This window comes from Zychaea mexicana (assembly GCF_025766255.1).
Source record: "Zychaea mexicana strain RSA 1403 chromosome Unknown BDB00scaffold_5, whole genome shotgun sequence".
Classification (NCBI taxonomy): domain Eukaryota; kingdom Fungi; phylum Mucoromycota; class Mucoromycetes; order Mucorales; family Lichtheimiaceae; genus Zychaea; species Zychaea mexicana.
In genome coordinates, this window is record NW_026516668.1 from 192,668 (window position 1) to 210,075 (window position 17,408).

Genomic DNA, 17,408 nt, shown 5'->3' on the forward strand with positions numbered 1-17,408 from the left:
TATAGCATCGAAAAATACTTTCAAATAGCATTTTATAAATGAAATAAGAGAAAGGAAGAATGGAAAATGAAGCATAAGTGGTAGATAATGATGATACTTTGTTTAATCTTCCATCTCTTCGTCCAAGGATTCCTAAACAATAACAGAAATTGAAAAGAGTTAAACCATTGTGTATATCAATTTTTCGTTCCTATTTGCTGCTGGTTGTGATTCCTCTTTTCGTACCTTTGCCAGTCTTTCTGCCTCGTGTTTGATATCTTCAGGTACGAACTGATGCTTGTTTTTAGATTCAGCGCAGATCCAGCTCAACTCCAATTCGAAATCCTTATCCTTGGCATCGTCATGACAAGTGTAGATGCTACATGTTATGTATCCAGGGATAACATGAATTAGAAATTGCTGTTGTTTCAAGTAATTGATCATACGGTTCCTGAAAGTTACATACATGCGTGTGATTTGATTCACTGCCTCCCGAACTGTCATGTTGCTCAGATCAAGCTTTTCGATCTCGGTCTTGGCTACAGACTTGCCCTTGCCGACAGCACATCCATGGTAGCCCTACATATGGCATATACTGTGTCAGTCTTTTTTCCTATCTATGCTCTCCTCACGTTTTTTTTTAAGAATCTCCCTCGCGCCCATTATCTCGAAACTATGTAGATTACCCAATAGACACCAGACGGCTCAATCATATAAAGTGATGGAACGCCGTCAGCAACTGCACCAACAATAGTACCGCATCCAAACGGACGGACGCTAGAATAAAGGGTATACGCAGACACATATTGGCCCAAACGGTCTGCCATTGTCTATATATATGTAAAGAAAATATACAAACTCGATGAGAATGAATGCACATAATTCAGAGATATCCAATCCAGTATGCCAGTATCAGTTATGGCTTTGTCCATCGTGAACATACTTTTCCAGAAATAGGTTGACGATACATGTCTCTCCAAGATTGGGCTTCGTCGCGTGCCCGCTTGACCAAATGCCGACCGTCCGCTATTAAACCCGCAGAAGCCTGTATATTACGTGTGTTGCCACATGCGTGTGCATATACTGTGAGTCTTCCATTTTCTTTCCAGAACTTAATTTCGTAAGCTTTTAGATTAAGAGTCAATACTGACGATGCCGATATGAAGGTCTGCACTTTGAATGCGTCGGTTGGCGCCAGGTACAAGAAGTTTCGATTGTACGAGTTTCTCGACAGCTAGAACGATTCCGTCTTTGACACGTAGTCCGATGGCAGTACTACATTTTTATACGGTGTTATCTCAACTGTAAAGATAGCATAGTCAAGTTTTTTCGAATATAGATTGTTTTTCAATTAACCTACCCAGCGTTATCGACTGCTTTGTTCGCGTACTCAACCTGGAACACGCGGCCGTCAGGCGAATATGTCGAGACTGCAAGATCGTACTAAAAGGAGACCATCGTTACTTCACATGTCTTTTCTCTCAATTTAAGTTTTTAAAAAGATGCGAAGAGTATTATTAGCTTACTCCAGTTCCAATGGAAGTCATAGTGTAAATGTATGGTTAGCAATAAGAGAGAAAAGAGAACCCGAAGTGACAGTGAGGAGCAAGCTTAAGAGAGGCCGCGTGTGCATTTCCGCCGGACTTGTGACTTGAGTTGCGAGTGATCGATTCCGTTTAGTGAATAGCAAACCTAGTAAACCGTCAGTCGCGTCTTCCCAACCCTTTTCCCTTCATTCCTCTCTAATCGCATAAGAAAAAGCTATGAATAATCCCGCATTTTACTACAACCAAGGCGCTCCACCACCACCACCGCAGATGGCAGGTGCTGGCAGAGGCATGCCACCAGCGCAAATGGGCGCACCACCACCTCACTACATGCAACAGCAACCACCGTACAGAAACATGCCACCTGGTGCTCCTGGTCCTGAACCTGCCACGATGCATCGCAAGCGTATGCCCAACAAGGTAACCCTCTAAAAAACAAAATGAATAGTCGGGTTACCGCATTGTTCAATCTTACTCATAACAAAACATTTACTATACAGCCTGGTGCTTTAGTGGAAGATAATGATGAACCATCAGGAGGTAGAGATCTAGCAGCGATTGCGATTAAGTAACTGAAACGGAAATTGTTGACACTAGTATTTTTTTGTATACAGATGAATTGGATGATATTTCTGCGCGCGACATTGCCATGGCACGGTACAAACGTAACCACGATTATCTGTCAGAAATATTTACACCATATAGCGCAGGTAAGGCTGCGTTGACAACGTTCTATGAAAAGAAAAGCTAGGGGTTATCATTTCGCTAACCATCGCTAGTAAAAGCTTCCATTGTCCCACCGCCATTAGAAGTGCCGCAAAGAAAAGAGGATCTGGAAAAAGCAATTGTACGTAATAGTAAGCGAAATGAGGAAGTTTCTTTATAATTCGATTGCGGAAGAAAAATGCACGCTAAAAGCATAATATAATCTCACCCATTGTTGGTCATAATGAATAGGAAAACGAGGATAAAGCAATATGCGAGCGAACCGCCGAATATGATCAGCGGTTAAAAACACTTAAACAGAAACAAGATGATTACTGGAGCTTATTGACACAACTGGACAAAGCAGATAACATAGAGGTAAATTGATGGCTATAGGAGCCGTAAAGCGTAGTTGAGAGAGATATTATGTATCTAAGGTATGTCACTTTTTCTATACAGCAATTAAGCGCGACAGCGGAGCAGTTCAAAATTACCACCGGCATCAATTTGGAACACGTCAAAGAAAATGTTCATGCCATCCCGATCCCTGGCTTGGAGCAAGACGAGCCGCCTGTCCCACAGACAATGCAACGACAACCCGGATCTACAGGTAGCAGCAGGCCGGGTGATCACCATCAACAGAACGGATATGTTGCAGATTTCATGAATGCACAGCAAGGAGGTACAGATTCAAACAATGGCCACCACCATCAGGTATCATCCAGTGGACCCATGAACATGTTTGGGTCGTATGCTCCCTCGGATTCAAATACAAACCAACCTGTCGATGATGATGATGATAATCAGAACGACTTTTTCGATGAAATGGTGAATACGGGTCAGGATGATGATGGAGGCAGTGTGAGCGAGTTTTTAAATGCGGATATGGATTTCGAACAAACGACGGCGACGGATAAATCGGTCGATGGTGAGCCAAGTAATAATAACGCTACTACAGATGTTACGATGACAGAAGCAAGCCCCGCCGCTCCTTCCAAACCACCATCTCTACAACAGCAACAGCAAACATCATCATTATCTCAAAACAAAGAAGGTTCTTCGTCATCCGATCCTGCTGCTGCTGCTGCCGCAGCGCCTCAACTCCCATTACCAACAGCAACAACGCCATCAGTACCAGAAGCATCTGTCCCAACAGCGGCAACAGCTAATACATCGCCATCCGCCCCTGCACAGACGGAAGATGGAAAACCAGCTGAAGGAAATCCTCAAGCGTAGATGTTTTTCTCTTCATATACTTAATACATATGTATAAAACAGAACAATAATTGGATTTAACTAGGTTTCTCTATCTTGTTACTTACCTAGTCTACTTTTCTTGTTGAGCTATCATCGGCCAATCTCGTATAAACAGATAGCTACTTCATTTTAAAGTGACCTACAATCCTTTTCACATGCGTCAAGCATCGCTTTCAAAATCCCGCTGGGTTCTTGATCCAAGCTTACAGTTATGATTATTTTCTGGTCTTAGCTTAACATAATAATACCAGATTTTTTGTGGACTGTAACCGTTACTGACGAATCCCAAAGCATCTTTTACTACATTCCTCCCTCACGATAGGCTTGTTACTTCTATCTTATCGAGTGGTTTACTAACATGTAAAACGTTCTTCTGCATAATCACTTACCTGCGGCTTCATTTTGTAAAAAAAATGGCGCTGTTGTATAGCACTTTCTATGTGATCAATGCTATTGCCATTTGTATCTCTACATTTATATCCGGATTGGATACCTGTTTCTGGTAACCGAAAAGTTATCAATTTCGTAATATAACTTTTTGATCATTTCATGTGGGGTTAATACATCTTCTTCGCTTGGTTTTGTGCTATCTTTGCTGGCCTACTGTGAGGACCTTCTGTATGATATTGATACACAATGTAGGGCATATTATACGTGATGCATGAAAATTCTGTCCGACGGCACAAGGAGGAAGAGTGGTACTATATAAATGTTGTCGTAGCCAGAAATGGCTGGCTCGTAGTAATTCCATTGTGGCGATCGAACACTTCTTGTCATGCAACAAACAATAAAATCACTAACAGAATACCACCGCGCTACTATCTTTTGCAGCACACAAACCACCACACCATTAAGGAATAGAAGATTGCCTCGCAGAGATTCTGCAGCATCATAAGTGTACATTAATATATCATTGTATCATGCATCAAGCGCCGTTGTAGTTTATAAGAAAAAGCATATAAATATACCACTCTACCAGAAGCAATAAAGGGTATCTTTAAAGAACTGTCTATCAATTTATCATCTTTTGATCTTCTCCCTTTTCATTGGCCACGGATCTAACCGCCAAAAAAGAGACTCGACAATGCCCACGACTCCTGCCAAGAAAAACAACAAAGCCAATTATGTCGAATCCTTTCGGCAGAAATACCGTAGCCAGGGGATTCGAAAATTGGTAACGGAAGTTTCTGCCCAATTCACCGAATCCATTTTAGAAGACCAGTTTTTAAAGCTACTGGTACACATAAGATTCACTACTAGATGAGACATTATCACGGAAAGCATACTTACTTTGCAACCGCAAATTCTACAAAACGCGACACAAGATAGCACCAAGACCCGACGCAGCTGATGTTAGAAGCCCTAGCAAAGCTCCTCCAGAAACACGAACCGGCGCCGGCTTTCCGCCCGCGTATACGTGGACCCGACACGTATGGTGGCGACCGTAACCTAGTGCAGTGCAAGGATGGGTACTCTTAGTCGAACAGTACCTCGTCGAGATGGCAGATCTGGCCAAACACCATTAGGTCGATTATGCTGCAACCCTTTTACGTGGTGAAACCGCACTATGGTGGAGACAGCAAGAACGTCGAGGCGATGTTGACATCTGTAAGGAATTCAAGAAACGCATCAATGCTACGTACAGCCCACCTAACGCTCCACAACTGGCACGCGATCGCTTGGCAATACTGGTGCAAACGAGCACAGTATTGACATACGTTGCAAGGTCCCAGGCAACATGGGCTTCACTGCCAGCTCTGATCGAAGAAGAAGCCCTAAACCGCTTCCAACGTGACGTACACCCGACCGTACGTGTCTATGTCATGACATGCTTTCCCACAACAGCTGATGAAGCAATGCGACTGACGTTGACGTACGAAATCTCGAGTAACCAGACACAACAACTAATTCACGGTACCCACGACTTAGTGACACACGCCGCACAACAACAAAAACAACAATTTGTACCTGAGTATCTTCGCTCCTCTGGTGTCGCTCCCATGTACCTGGATGCGATGCGCACAAGAATACAAGGACAATGCGGCTCGTCCAACTGGCGAGAACAAAACGGCCGTGACCTGGATAATGACAAGGAATGCTACAATTGTGGCGGCTTAGTAGGCCACATTGCCCGCAATTGCTCTTCGCGCCGTCGCATGAATCAAGGACGATCTGGTCGTCAAGGCCCTTCCGACCAGGGAAACGGCGAAGCACGTCGGGATTAGATGGAGTCCCTTCGCGCCATCATTACCACGGATCCGCTCGTCACAACCGAACACAATTGATCGATTTGTCGGGGGACCAAGACCAAGACTCACAGACAATGCAAGAAGCCCTAGAACAAGACAGGCAATATTTTTACTCTTCACTCTCAATAAGGAAAACCGCTTTGCCGCTGTATCCAATGTTGTGAATGGCCGTTCATGCAATGTGTTGATTGATTCTGGTGCTACCAAATCATATGTTGCGTAAAAGAACGCACAAGGATTGCCTATACGTTTAGTATCAATTCGCGTTGGTATCAATTCGCGAGGTTGAAACAGCTGATGGACATGTGTTGTCAGTTGGTAAGTAGCAGGCGATGCTAGCAGTGGATGCTCAAGGATATACACATCAAGTCTACGCTTATGTCTTTGGTACAAAGTTCGACCTGATTATCGGTCAAAATTGGCTCAAGTCGGTCCAAACGGTGCCTGATTGGGAACAAGACACGTGGAAGGTCAACACGACCATGATTATACTCTGCGTCCACACACCAAGCGCCACACTCCTGAGCTCGCCTACCTCTTGTCCCACGGCAAGTGCAATGCCTAGAACGTGCCAAAGAAGTCGATAACATGTATGTGTGTTTCCTGCGGCCGGACGCTCTAGCTAAGTCGCTCATAGCAGAGTGTCGTAGCCAGATTTGGCCAGACTTTCCTTTTGCCTTTGTCACAGCTTAACAACCATTCGAACATGTAGCCATCATATGGTATTTAGCAACACTAAGAACATATACGGTATTGATCCGCCATAAAGACTTGACAAGAGTATAGCGACGTGCTTCATTATCAATTAACTGCCTACACACTCTAGTGTATTATCCCCTGGCCACGATACTTCTGCCAAAAAAAAAATTCGTTAAACAGATGAAGCACAAAAAAGAGAATTGTTCATTGCTTTTACATGATACGAGAGTATGTCAAATAGTAAACATATGCTCCCTGCCAGGATCGAACTGGCGACCTTCAGATTATGAGACTGACGCGCTGCCGACTGCGCTAAGGAAGCTCTTGCTTTTGCGATGTTGCAAAAAACACTCTCAACAGCGTTTAAGAAAACGTCGGGGGGGGTGGTGGTGGTAGTGGTGGTAGTTAGTTATTAAAAAAAGAAATTCTGCCCTAGAAATCTGGGTTGACTGGCAAAATAGTTGGGCCTATTGGTTTTGCTGATATTAGAACACAATGCTACTCATAATACATTTTTCTCTATGATGTACTACTTTACTAGATTCAGTGTGGCTTCTCGATCAGTTAGATCAAGATTGTACATTCCATCTAAGATTGCATAATTAGGGGCCGTTAAGAGAATTTTCTTACTCATTCACCCTTTGCCTTTCATGAGACATTATATATACATAGAGACACAGTAGCTGTGTGTACTACCAGTTGTGGTTCAGTTCCTCCAATATAATATGATATCACTGCTTCAAGGTTCTTCACTGCCCACATCACCTTTTTTTTATAATGTACTATGCCTTGCCACTCGTAACACAGCTCATTCATGACGTACTACCTTGGGATTACCTTGCCATTTTCAATTGACCTGTCTATTAAGTTTGCACAATTCGAGCATAGTGCATTTCTGTTATTTGCTTCCTCCCTTGCCTTCTATCAGATATAATATGCACGCACATATGCAGCTATACATAACACAGGTTGTAGTATCTTTTCCTACACTTAAAAAACAATATTTTACTCTAAATACTATCCATCCTTTTATTTTGAAACGCAGTTTGGTTCTTTAACAGTAGCATGTTACAGCTATGTGAAAGTAGTTTATATATTGTTTTTTTGAGCTTGCTATTTGTACCAAGCATTGAAATCTTCTTTCTTTCCAAATAGCGTTCAACGCTCATATTTATGATTATATCTAGCTACATATTATCGAAGATACAGATTTTTTTCTCTTTCATATGATATACCCGATACGATTCTTCGATTCTACCGATACTGATTCGATTCCCTCAAAGAATCGGTAGGAATCGTCTCGTGTGGAACCGTAGAGGCTAGGGAGGATGATTGTAAAAGGATATATTAAGGGGTCAGTGCTGTATCCAACATGATCAATAACACATACTCTTCAATTAGTCATTAACGACTGCTGTTATTTCCCTCATAGCCTCACTTGTGCGGACATTTCTTTATTCATACACATCTTGGTGAAACACTGATCAGCTATGCTCAGGAAGAAGTTGTCATTATTTGGATCACGTAATTCACATTAGCTACTATCTGATGAGGCATTTACCCAGATGTACCTTTTACTCAGGCATCATACATTACTTAATCCTATATGATTGATTTATAACATCAATTCATCCGTTCAATGCACACGTTGTGGTAGTTGCCAAGGATAAGCCATTTCTTATAAATAGTAAGAACTTCTGTTATCATAATAAACTAGTTTCAATTCCTTTCGGGTCTCATTGACTTATTCTGTCTCTTTTAGTTTTTTTTGATATTACAGTCAGGTTAAGGGTCTAACCTATCGACCTATAGGTTAAGATAACACTAACCCGACCCAACCTACTCAACCTGTCGTGTCAAAACTTGGGTTGACAGGTTAAGACTGATTTCACTAATTTCTTACCAACATGAAACAAAATGACGAAGTTAAGAAGAAAATATATACTAAAAGTAAAATAAATAGGCTCTGTGGTAAACTAAGATCCGGTACAGACAGATGTCTTGATAGAAGGTTTCTCTTTACCGCACCAGGATCCAATAAGGGACACGGTTGCGCACATGCACCTAGCTGGATTGAAATGTGAATCCTTCATATAACTCAGTAAAGAAACCAAGTATGAAACAAGCGTCCAAGAACACATCTCAGACCATCATAAAAGTTTTTAATTCGTTCTTACAGCAAAGCACCAGTAAGGTCCTTACTGACAAAGAATTGATAAGCTTTCCACCTTCAGATCTGTTTCTCCGTTAAGACCGAGTTCTCAAACAATGTTTGAAAGTTAGATATAAAAGAAGATAGTTTCTATAGCTGATATTGTACTTTGTTCAATTTTTTGAATATAATCCATTCTTGAACGACTTATTTGTCTTTGCTTATTTCGATTTACCACAGGCTCAATAATTTTATTTATTGATTGTGTATTTTAATAAATCGGCTATACTAGCATCAGCATCAAATAGCCAGAACTCAGAAACCTAATGGGCAGGTTGGGATGGAGGCAGAGAGAATTTAAAGAATCTAAAAAAAAGGGAAGCCAAAAAAGTCAGCAGTAAGAAGAAGCAGTACTTTATTACATAGTCTGAGTGAGATGGGCTAAATAGTGTGTTTTGTAATAAGTAGTGGGTGATAGGCGATCATATTCCTGTCCTTCCTGTGCGTCTATAGCAGATGAAATAAAAGAAAAGTTGTCATATATGAGATCGCGGTATTGACAACAAAAGCCGCACTGAATATAAATGGTAGGTACTGAGGAGCAAGGACAGGGCAGTGAAGAAAAAGGATAGGTGTAAAGAAAAGAGAAGTAGTACTGGAGCAGTGACAAAAAAAGGATGTGGTGAAGAAAGAGTGACAAAAAGGGCTACAGAGAAGAAAGCAGTGTTGCTGTAACTGTACTAGGGATGAAGCAACAATAAAAAGATCGAGCTATAGTAATACTCATTGCTGTTTAATAATAGTTAAACATTGTGTTTAGTCACTGTAGATAAGTTGGTTCAGACGATCGCAAAAATTTAAGGGAAACATAGCAGTACCATCTGGGAGTTTGAAGAAAATGATGTATTTGCTCCAAAAACATCTAGCTACACCAGCATTAAAGAAGCTTTATCTTCTATGCTACATAATAGATCAGCTAAAACTTTAAGCATATACGCGTCTGAAGCATGGTCAAACTGGGCATGATGTCTATATACCCAAAAGCAAAAGATGTACCGTTTTCTAAGTAGTAGTTATATGTTCCATTCTAAGCATCGTATACAGCAATAAAGGTACATACATATAATAGTTTTTCGTTTTATCACAAAGTAATTTTTATTTTCTCAGTTATTCTTTTTAATACCTGACAACCTTTGTACCTAGCATAGCACCTACCTCACCTGTTTTGACAGCACCCTCCCAACATGTCTTTTGACAACGAACCTGTCACACTTTCGCAATCGGAAATGGCAAGCGTTACCAGCGACTCGAGATCTGTTTCCAGCCAACAAATATCCACAGACAACCTGAACCAGCCTTGGATCTACAAGTACCACGTGACCAGGGCAAACAAGGACGATAGAAAGGTAGTCAGCATCAGCTGCATCTTCAACACCGCAAGATGTCAATATCAATCCACTGGTTGGTCGACGGGAAACATTATACGTCACTTGAAAAGCAAACCCAATGTTACTGCCGAGAAACTAGAAAAAGGTATTCTTAAACCAGCTGGTCCTCTTGATTCGTTCGTGCGCAGTGGTCAGACGATCCAACCAGCAACCGTTACCCGAGACAACTATTGCACGCAACTTGCACGCTTTGTCACTGCTGGCAAAACTGCATATAAGATCGTCGAACACGAGGATTTCCGCAAGTTAATCCAGATAGCATAGGCTGCAGCAAGTGAGGATATTGTCGCCCCAATATCTGCAAATACAGCTAAGAGCGATGTCACCCAAGCTGTATCAAGCTGAAAAGGCGCGCATCATGTCATACGTTCTCTATTAATGTCTGGACTACGCAGTGGGGTGCTGATTTTATGGTATCACCGCTCACTTCATGACGACAACTGGAAGCAATGCAAGGTGCTTGCCGGCCTTAAGCATCCAGACGAGAGCCATTCTTGGGAGGCGCTTGCAGATCACTTTTTGAAGCATTGAAGGTGCTTAACGATTTTGGCATTGCCCACCTCCTGTTCACAATCACTACCCACAGTTCCGCCAACGATCGCACTATGGCAAAAGAAATCGAAAAGCGCGGTGACAATAGCGGCTCGTTCCAATTTGTGGCTAAGGAGCATCTGATTCCATGTGTCGGTCATGTCGTCAATTTGGCTGGGCAGGTGCTTATTAAGGGTGGTTTACGCACGCAAGCATATGGGGATGCTGTAGTGATCGACCAGTCGCAAGCAGAAGTCGACCAAGATATCACCAATGTCATTTCCAAAGCTCGATATGGCAAAAAAAATCCAAAAAATCAGGTACTAGATATCAGTCATTGATTATTTTTTCTCGATTCTCCTCTCATCAGATCCTATTTTTCTATTACTTACCGATGCATGTTCGTTCTCCATCCTCTTATGATTTAGACTCTCAACCACCAAATATCCAAAGCAGTATTTCGAGCATTGTATTTCAAAGTATGACAAGCAGCTCAAGCAGATTTTGGATGTGCGGACAAAATGGAAATCGACGCATGATATGATGCACCGGTTGATAGAAGTGAAAGACTCGTACAATGCCACTTGCGACTATTTCACTGAGCTGACAAAGTACCGGTTGGAGATAAGTGAAGGGCTCTACTTGAACAAAGCGATGGTGCTGTTGGAAAGCTTTAAGCTTACGACCATCGAATTATCTTCTACGCAGTAAGTAAAGTGGTTTTCGCGAAAAAAGAGAGGAAAAGCTTCACTCGCTAAGTTTACTAACAAATAATACCCATCCATTAACAAGGTCATTTTCGCTTACAATGTTCTTAATGACGACCTTGAGGATTTCCGCACAGACGAAGCAAACCTGCCCGTCATGCGCGCTGCTGCAGGAAAAGCGCAGCAAAAACTGCAAGAGTACTATGGGAGAACAGACGACTCAGAACGTGTATGTTGTGGCGACTGCAATAAATTCAAGCTTGAAAGATCAATACTGGGCTGACCAAACTGGGAAGATATCTACCAAGGCGAGGCAAGGCGAAAGGTTTAATTGGAATGGGCCAAATTCAGAATTCTGGTGCCACTGAGAGCCCAAGACGAAAAAAACGATCGGCAAAATTGTTACCGCTTGAAGCGTTGTCGCACCGATGACGAGCTAGCCGCATATATGCATGAACCACCTCATGCTGTAACTGGTGATGAAGGAAGTGATATCAATCGTGAGCTCGAGTACTGGAAGCGCACAAATTCAACATACACGCAACTTTTCAAGATGGCGCGCAAATTCCTAGCAGTGCCAGCAACATCTACTTCGTGTGAGCGACTATTTTCAGAGGTAAAGGATTTCGTGCCGTCAGAAAGGAATCGCTTGGGCTCACATGCATTAACAGAAAGCGTAATGGTATTCTTTTTCCTTCTTCCTTTTTTTTTTGCAATCGTTTTTCTTTTCCCAATACCCGCACCTCCCCGAGCGCGCGCGTTGGAATGAAGACGGAGTTGAGACACACTGATGAATCATCTCTCGATTTGCAGGAATGTGTTTATTCATGGGGATAAGGGCGAGTAGCGATACATATCGACTGACCAACTGATGACTACAGAAGGCGACTCAATTTCTTTTAGACAACAGGACGTCCGTGAACGCCGGCTACTCCGGTGAGCGCGGGCGCTTCCGGACCTCGCGATGGTAACGAGCACCAGAAGTAATTCTAGTGACATCGAGCGGGGTAGGAATAGGAGCTAGACTACGATTGGTAACATGGGCTTCGCTGCGACGGGTATTTGGAGGGGCAACCTGGGCTAGTCTATTTCTAAGCGCGTTCTCGGCTTCGCTGATTGTACGATTGAGGTTCCTGATGCGTGTGTTGTTGGTGGTGCGAACGTGTCCACTGATGGTGAGAGCGCGCCGGATGAGCTGATACTCACGATGATGCAGTGGTGGATAATTGTTGTGACCCCCTGTGGCTGCGCGCTGAGCGGCCCTGACTCTCTGCTGGGCGGTGATAAGAGGCAGAAGATAGTTTCGGTGACGTTCGATGTAGAGAACATGCTCCACTGTGATATTCGGGTTGTCGAAGATAACGCGGGCGGCCTCAACGCGATCGTCGATAGACGCCTGGCTGCGTCCACACGTGTCGGCACTCACGACATGCTGCTCCAGGTTGAGGGCGTCAGGTCGGCGGCCATTGCGCCAAGTAGTGTAGGCCTCGCGCTCGTACTGAGACATCATGTGCTGCGCTGCTTGCTCTGGTGGCTCATCCCGAGGAGTGGTCCACGCCTCACCTACGTTGGAAGACAAAGTGTAACCACGAATAATCAATTGCTGCAAGCTGTGCATGGATTCGGCGAGCTGCTTCAAATCGTCATTTTCGGTCGGTAACTGAAGAAGGCCGCCATCCAAACGAGGATCAGGCTGGTTGCGCGCGTGGTGTGTGTGACACCCATGTGGGCCTCGAGAGAACGCGGCTGCGATTGCTGCTGTTGCTGAGTTGGCGCTGTCGGTTGCTGTGCATGCTGGGATGCCGATCCGGGTGTTGCTACTAAGCTGGGTTGCTGAAATTGCTGGATGCCAATGGGAGAAACACTGGCAGGACCTTCAAGGGCATGAGGAGGTGGCGGAGCACCAAGAGGGAAGAGAGGCGCAGAGGTGACGAGAGCCTGCGATGATGGACCCGCGGGGGCGGACAGAGAAGTAGTAGCAATAATTTCGACGTCGCTTTGGCTTTCCCCGACTGAAGGAAAATGCTGTGAGTCATGTTCACCCACAAGAGTATCCTCTCCAGTATCAGACATGTTAGGATCTCCAAGAGAATCGGTGATGTTGGTGCTGCTGCGAGGTGCCAAGTTGTGAAGGACTGGCTGGTACGTGAATTGGTGATACGGAGCGTTAGCGAGAAGAGGGTGAGGAAGAAGAAGAGATAGTGCGATTGCGAAGATTGAGTTGAGTTGATTGAGTAGGATGGCGTCGACTCATTGAAATTCGTCGGTTGAATCCAAGTATAATATGCTGATCTTCGTCTTTTGTAAAATCTCGTCTCTTACTGCCGCCCTCTATTGTCCGTTTTCATTATTACGCATGAGTGTTCTTTGCGGGGTTTAAAGCAGTAACCTGGATCAACACCAAAATCACTCTATTTGCGACCATGTCTTTCACGCGTTTTCCGAACAGCAACGTTGTTCAACATATTCAGCTCTTTAAGGATAATGAAGGCCATTTGGTGTACAACACAGACATCGGCTGGCAACTTTTCCAAAAACGCTATGGTCACTTCAAGTTGGGCATTAGCATCAGCACGGTTTGCCTTGGTGCTGTCCAATGTACCAAGGACAGTTGGAAGAAATGTTGAGGCCTGGGTTTACTAAGGCTAACAGCAGAGAGCAATTGGAAGCTGGCTGTACTTTTTGCCCGGAGAAATTGCCTTTGGATCATATTGGATGTGATGTAAAAGTCAATATGAATTTTACTGGCAATGGCGGCAAATCTTATCCACGCTTCATTTCCGCGCGTTCGTCATCAACAAAGTAGCAACAATCCAGTGGCCTCCACTTTTGCGCTATTACAGCAATGTGAATGAAAAATACGGTCTTGAACAAGGGTGACTGGAGATGTACGCACCATTGAGGGATTTAAAAGGTAATTCTGACAGTGCATAAACGCTAAAGTAACTAACATATGTCTTCAGTTTAACTCAGAATATACATAATGAACATACACAAACACACATATAAATATATATATATAGAAATAAGAACATGAATAACCAATGATCGCGCTCAATAAATAAGCAATTAATAACATACAGAGTAAGTTCAATGATCTTCACTGCCATATCGTCCTGTAAGTGTTACAAAATGCATTTTTATTTGCGGTCGGATGAGATCAATAGTATGGAAGCAATGGCTACACAAAAAAATCGTAAAAAATGGTACTTCAATTCCCACAAAAATATCCCACAAAAAAAAAGACCGCACCCATTCATCTTATGAAGTACTTATGGTTGTCCCTTTTCCAAACTCAATATCTATTGTAAAACCATACCACATGCTTCAGTAACAACAGCACGCGGCTCAGAGAATGACGTTGGGTAGTAATTGTGGTAAAGCACACTACTCTGAGATTGGTCCGGACAACTCCTCAACCCACTCCGCCTGCTTCGTAACTATTATAATGCAGTAGAAGGAACACCACGCAAGGGAACACCATACACACAGATGAGCTACTATAGATAATACATAAGCAGCACCATACCAATACTCCCTGAAACAAAAATCACAACTATATAAGTTAGAAACATCATTACAAAGACATCTGATCTTGTTACTTTAACTTTTTATAAGCTTTTCCTAGTGCATCTCCAACGGGTTGGTTAAATTTTTTCTTATCGGCAAGCCGGCGTCACAGCAGAAGCATAGAGATACCATGTTTCTTCAACGGCTGCGGTTTACTATTGAGTTACAGCTATTTTGGAAAACTCTGGCTAAATTTGACTCTTTGCTTAAATAAAACAGCATTAAGCACACGAAGTTTGCGAAGTTATTCTGACTGCTAAAATAGGATTTAGCACGACCATTCGAGATGACCTTTTTACATCACCACATTTTCGAAATTAAAGGTTCTTTTTCTTTCTAAAAACTTTTGCAGCTCTTAAAGTTTGGAGAACTATCAGAAGCAGTTATAAAACATTGTACCAAGGTATGTTCCATTTCATACACGATTGTCGCCTCCTTTAGCTTTCTTTCTGTCGAAGATTGAGTTATATGCACAAGGGTTTGCAGGTGTATGAGCTGATATAGTTGGTAAAGCTACTAGTAACTATATATTTTACAGAGACAGTCAGGATTGTAGTTTGGCGAAGGCAGACAAACGATTTATGTGCATTTTTCCTTTTACTGAAGGTGAACCAGATCCCGACGACACAAATCATTATGGCGGACCAATGCCTTGTTGGCCGGTGCAAATATGAAGCGCTCTCCAACTTACGTGTGTAAAATGACGATCAACTTTTTCATCTACCCTTAAGTTACCTAAAGTAGACTATCAAAGAAACAAAGACGAAGTGTATGATGACCTCAGTAACTAAACGGATGGTAAAAGACTCCACAATACTGAAATCCATCTTGCACACCCTCATAAAGGTGGTGATAAACGCAATTCCTTCTTCTAGCTTACTAATCGCAATATGCTACCCTTTCTGGCTTTGTTCTCGCTCTATAGTCCACTGTAGCTTCTGGATTACTGTATGATTTAAGCACACACAAGCTATGTCTAAGGCGATCTTTAATTAGAGCCATTCTTGTTTCTGCGCGGTTCCAGCCTCTTGTTCGAATAACTTGCCCCAGAAATTCAGGATCCCCCGGCACTTGAACTGATCTCCGAATAGGCCGACTTGCTTTCAGTCAAAGCTGATCAAGCGGCAAACAATAGGAGAGATGTATAGATAAACATGACAGATTTGTCAAACTTGAAGGGTACAGATAAAGTTGCAGCATTGTACTACTTACGTAACCTTGCTCGCAAATTGAAAAGGATTTGGTGCGCCACTCGGTAGTAGATAATGCACTCGAAATTGGCTCGAGTATCATGTAGTCCTTAATCTTCTGAGCAAAGCTCGTGTCTTTTCTTCTGTACGTTACTATGTATATATCGGCTTCCTCTCCACTGAAGGACATTTGTGCGCATACGTACGCGTTTCATTTTTAAAAAAAGCTTTGAAAGAGCAACAATAATGTTGGGCAATATGTATAGCCTCACTTCACATGTAGAGCAAAGTTTGCACATGCGTTCACGGCAGCAGCCGTTGCAACGAATGACCACCCGGTGGTTGCTATGGAGACCTGTGTTGGAATCGGAGTGATTGCTCGGGAGGCTTGTGTGCCGGTGCTTGAAAGAAGAGAAAAAAATTTTCGCGCTCGAAACTATTTAAGGAGCTCCAAACCGGGTCTATTTTCTTTTCATTCCTCTTTCACTCATGGTTTCATTCTAAGGCAAGTATTAACTTTTTTTCTTTTCACCCTGCTCCCTCTACTGCTCGCGCGTCTATGCTTGGACTTGATGGGAGTGCGTTGATGAATCAAGATTTCTCTGAACACACAAGGGTTATGTGGACTAGGACTTGTTAATGGAATTCCTCGTATCTGAGTCTCTCTTTGCAAAAAGCTGTTGCACGCGCGAACAGTATTAGACAAAATCTTTGTTTTCTTTTTGCTAACATGTTCGCTGTTTCTCAATTACAGATTCCCATGGTTCCAAGTCAAGAATGTACTTTTCCTCCCCATAAGTCATCCAAATGAAGGCTTCTTTTCTTTCTTAGTGTAAGTACAAACATCTCCCTCTCTTTTACCCCCGCTTCCAATTTTTGGCACATTCCCTACCCGAAGCAAAAGTATAAGATGATCCAACCCACCTATCTCGATATATCATGAAGAAAACTTTTTTCATGCATCACCATCTGAGGTTTTTGCTATCCACCCTTTATCTTCTCTGTGTTTTTATTCGTAAGACGCGTGTGACTCATTCGATGGCTTGTTTTTTATTTGACAGGTGACTGCTCTTTTTTTTGAAGCTGCACAAGAAAGAAAGAAGTCTCAAGATGCTTTGGAGTGAAGCCGGTGCCATGAGGCAAGTATTGCTTTCTTTCATTTTTAAAAGTGAATAGCAATGATCGATGTAAATGATGAAAGAAAAGTATAAATTCGTCAGTTCTGCTACTGAAGTGCTTTGCTGAAAACTTACTTCGCTTAACCCCTGATGACATCGCATTGCTATTCACTTTGAATTTATTTTTGCTTTGAAGATCATCGATCTAACCGTATCACGTATTTTCAATTACAGATTAAGTTGTATGTTCTTGAGT

General features: G+C 42.7%; 3 protein-coding genes and 1 non-coding gene across 4 annotated transcripts; 1 reads left to right on the forward strand and 3 right to left on the reverse strand.

The window, feature by feature from the left end:
* Window positions 1-159: 159 nt before the first annotated feature.
* On the reverse strand, window positions 160-1,526 carry BDB00DRAFT_754765 (nucleophile aminohydrolase; the record flags this gene model as incomplete). Its single annotated transcript, XM_053118785.1, has 7 exons — window positions 160-358; window positions 446-558; window positions 666-809; window positions 923-1,024; window positions 1,131-1,254; window positions 1,340-1,422; window positions 1,506-1,526. 7 exons carry the CDS (start codon window positions 1,524-1,526, stop codon window positions 160-162), a joined length of 786 nt encoding a protein of 261 aa, XP_052984596.1.
* A 397-nt stretch (window positions 1,527-1,923) lies between these two features.
* Window positions 1,924-3,690, forward strand: BDB00DRAFT_799864 (uncharacterized protein). The gene is made up of 6 exons (XM_053121730.1): window positions 1,924-1,954; window positions 2,020-2,066; window positions 2,141-2,236; window positions 2,312-2,373; window positions 2,484-2,609; window positions 2,691-3,690. Exons 1-6 carry the CDS (start codon window positions 1,935-1,937, stop codon window positions 3,465-3,467), a joined length of 1,128 nt encoding a protein of 375 aa, XP_052984597.1. The 5' UTR covers window positions 1,924-1,934; the 3' UTR covers window positions 3,468-3,690.
* A 2,995-nt stretch (window positions 3,691-6,685) lies between these two features.
* Window positions 6,686-6,758, reverse strand: BDB00DRAFT_t7. Its single transcript has one exon. It is a non-coding gene; the product is annotated as a tRNA-Met (tRNA).
* A 5,216-nt stretch (window positions 6,759-11,974) lies between these two features.
* Window positions 11,975-13,366, reverse strand: BDB00DRAFT_799866 (uncharacterized protein). Its single transcript, XM_053121731.1, has one exon. The coding sequence runs from the start codon at window positions 12,890-12,892 to the stop codon at window positions 12,203-12,205; it is 690 nt and encodes a 229-aa protein (XP_052984598.1). The 5' UTR covers window positions 12,893-13,366; the 3' UTR covers window positions 11,975-12,202.
* Window positions 13,367-17,408: the final 4,042 nt, after the last annotated feature.

Excerpts from the sequence above, each read along its gene's own strand:
- BDB00DRAFT_799864 (XM_053121730.1), top strand. The coding sequence starts at position 1,935 with ATGCCCAACAAGGTAACCCT. Across the intron at positions 2,067-2,140 it reads TAATGATGAACCATCAGGAG|ATGAATTGGATGATATTTCT; the intron begins GTAGAGATCTAG and ends TTTTGTATACAG. Across the intron at positions 2,237-2,311 it reads ATTTACACCATATAGCGCAG|CTTCCATTGTCCCACCGCCA; the intron begins GTAAGGCTGCGT and ends CGCTAGTAAAAG.
- BDB00DRAFT_799866 (XM_053121731.1), bottom strand. The coding sequence starts at position 12,892 with ATGCACAGCTTGCAGCAATTGATTATTCGTGGTTACACTTTGTCTTCC.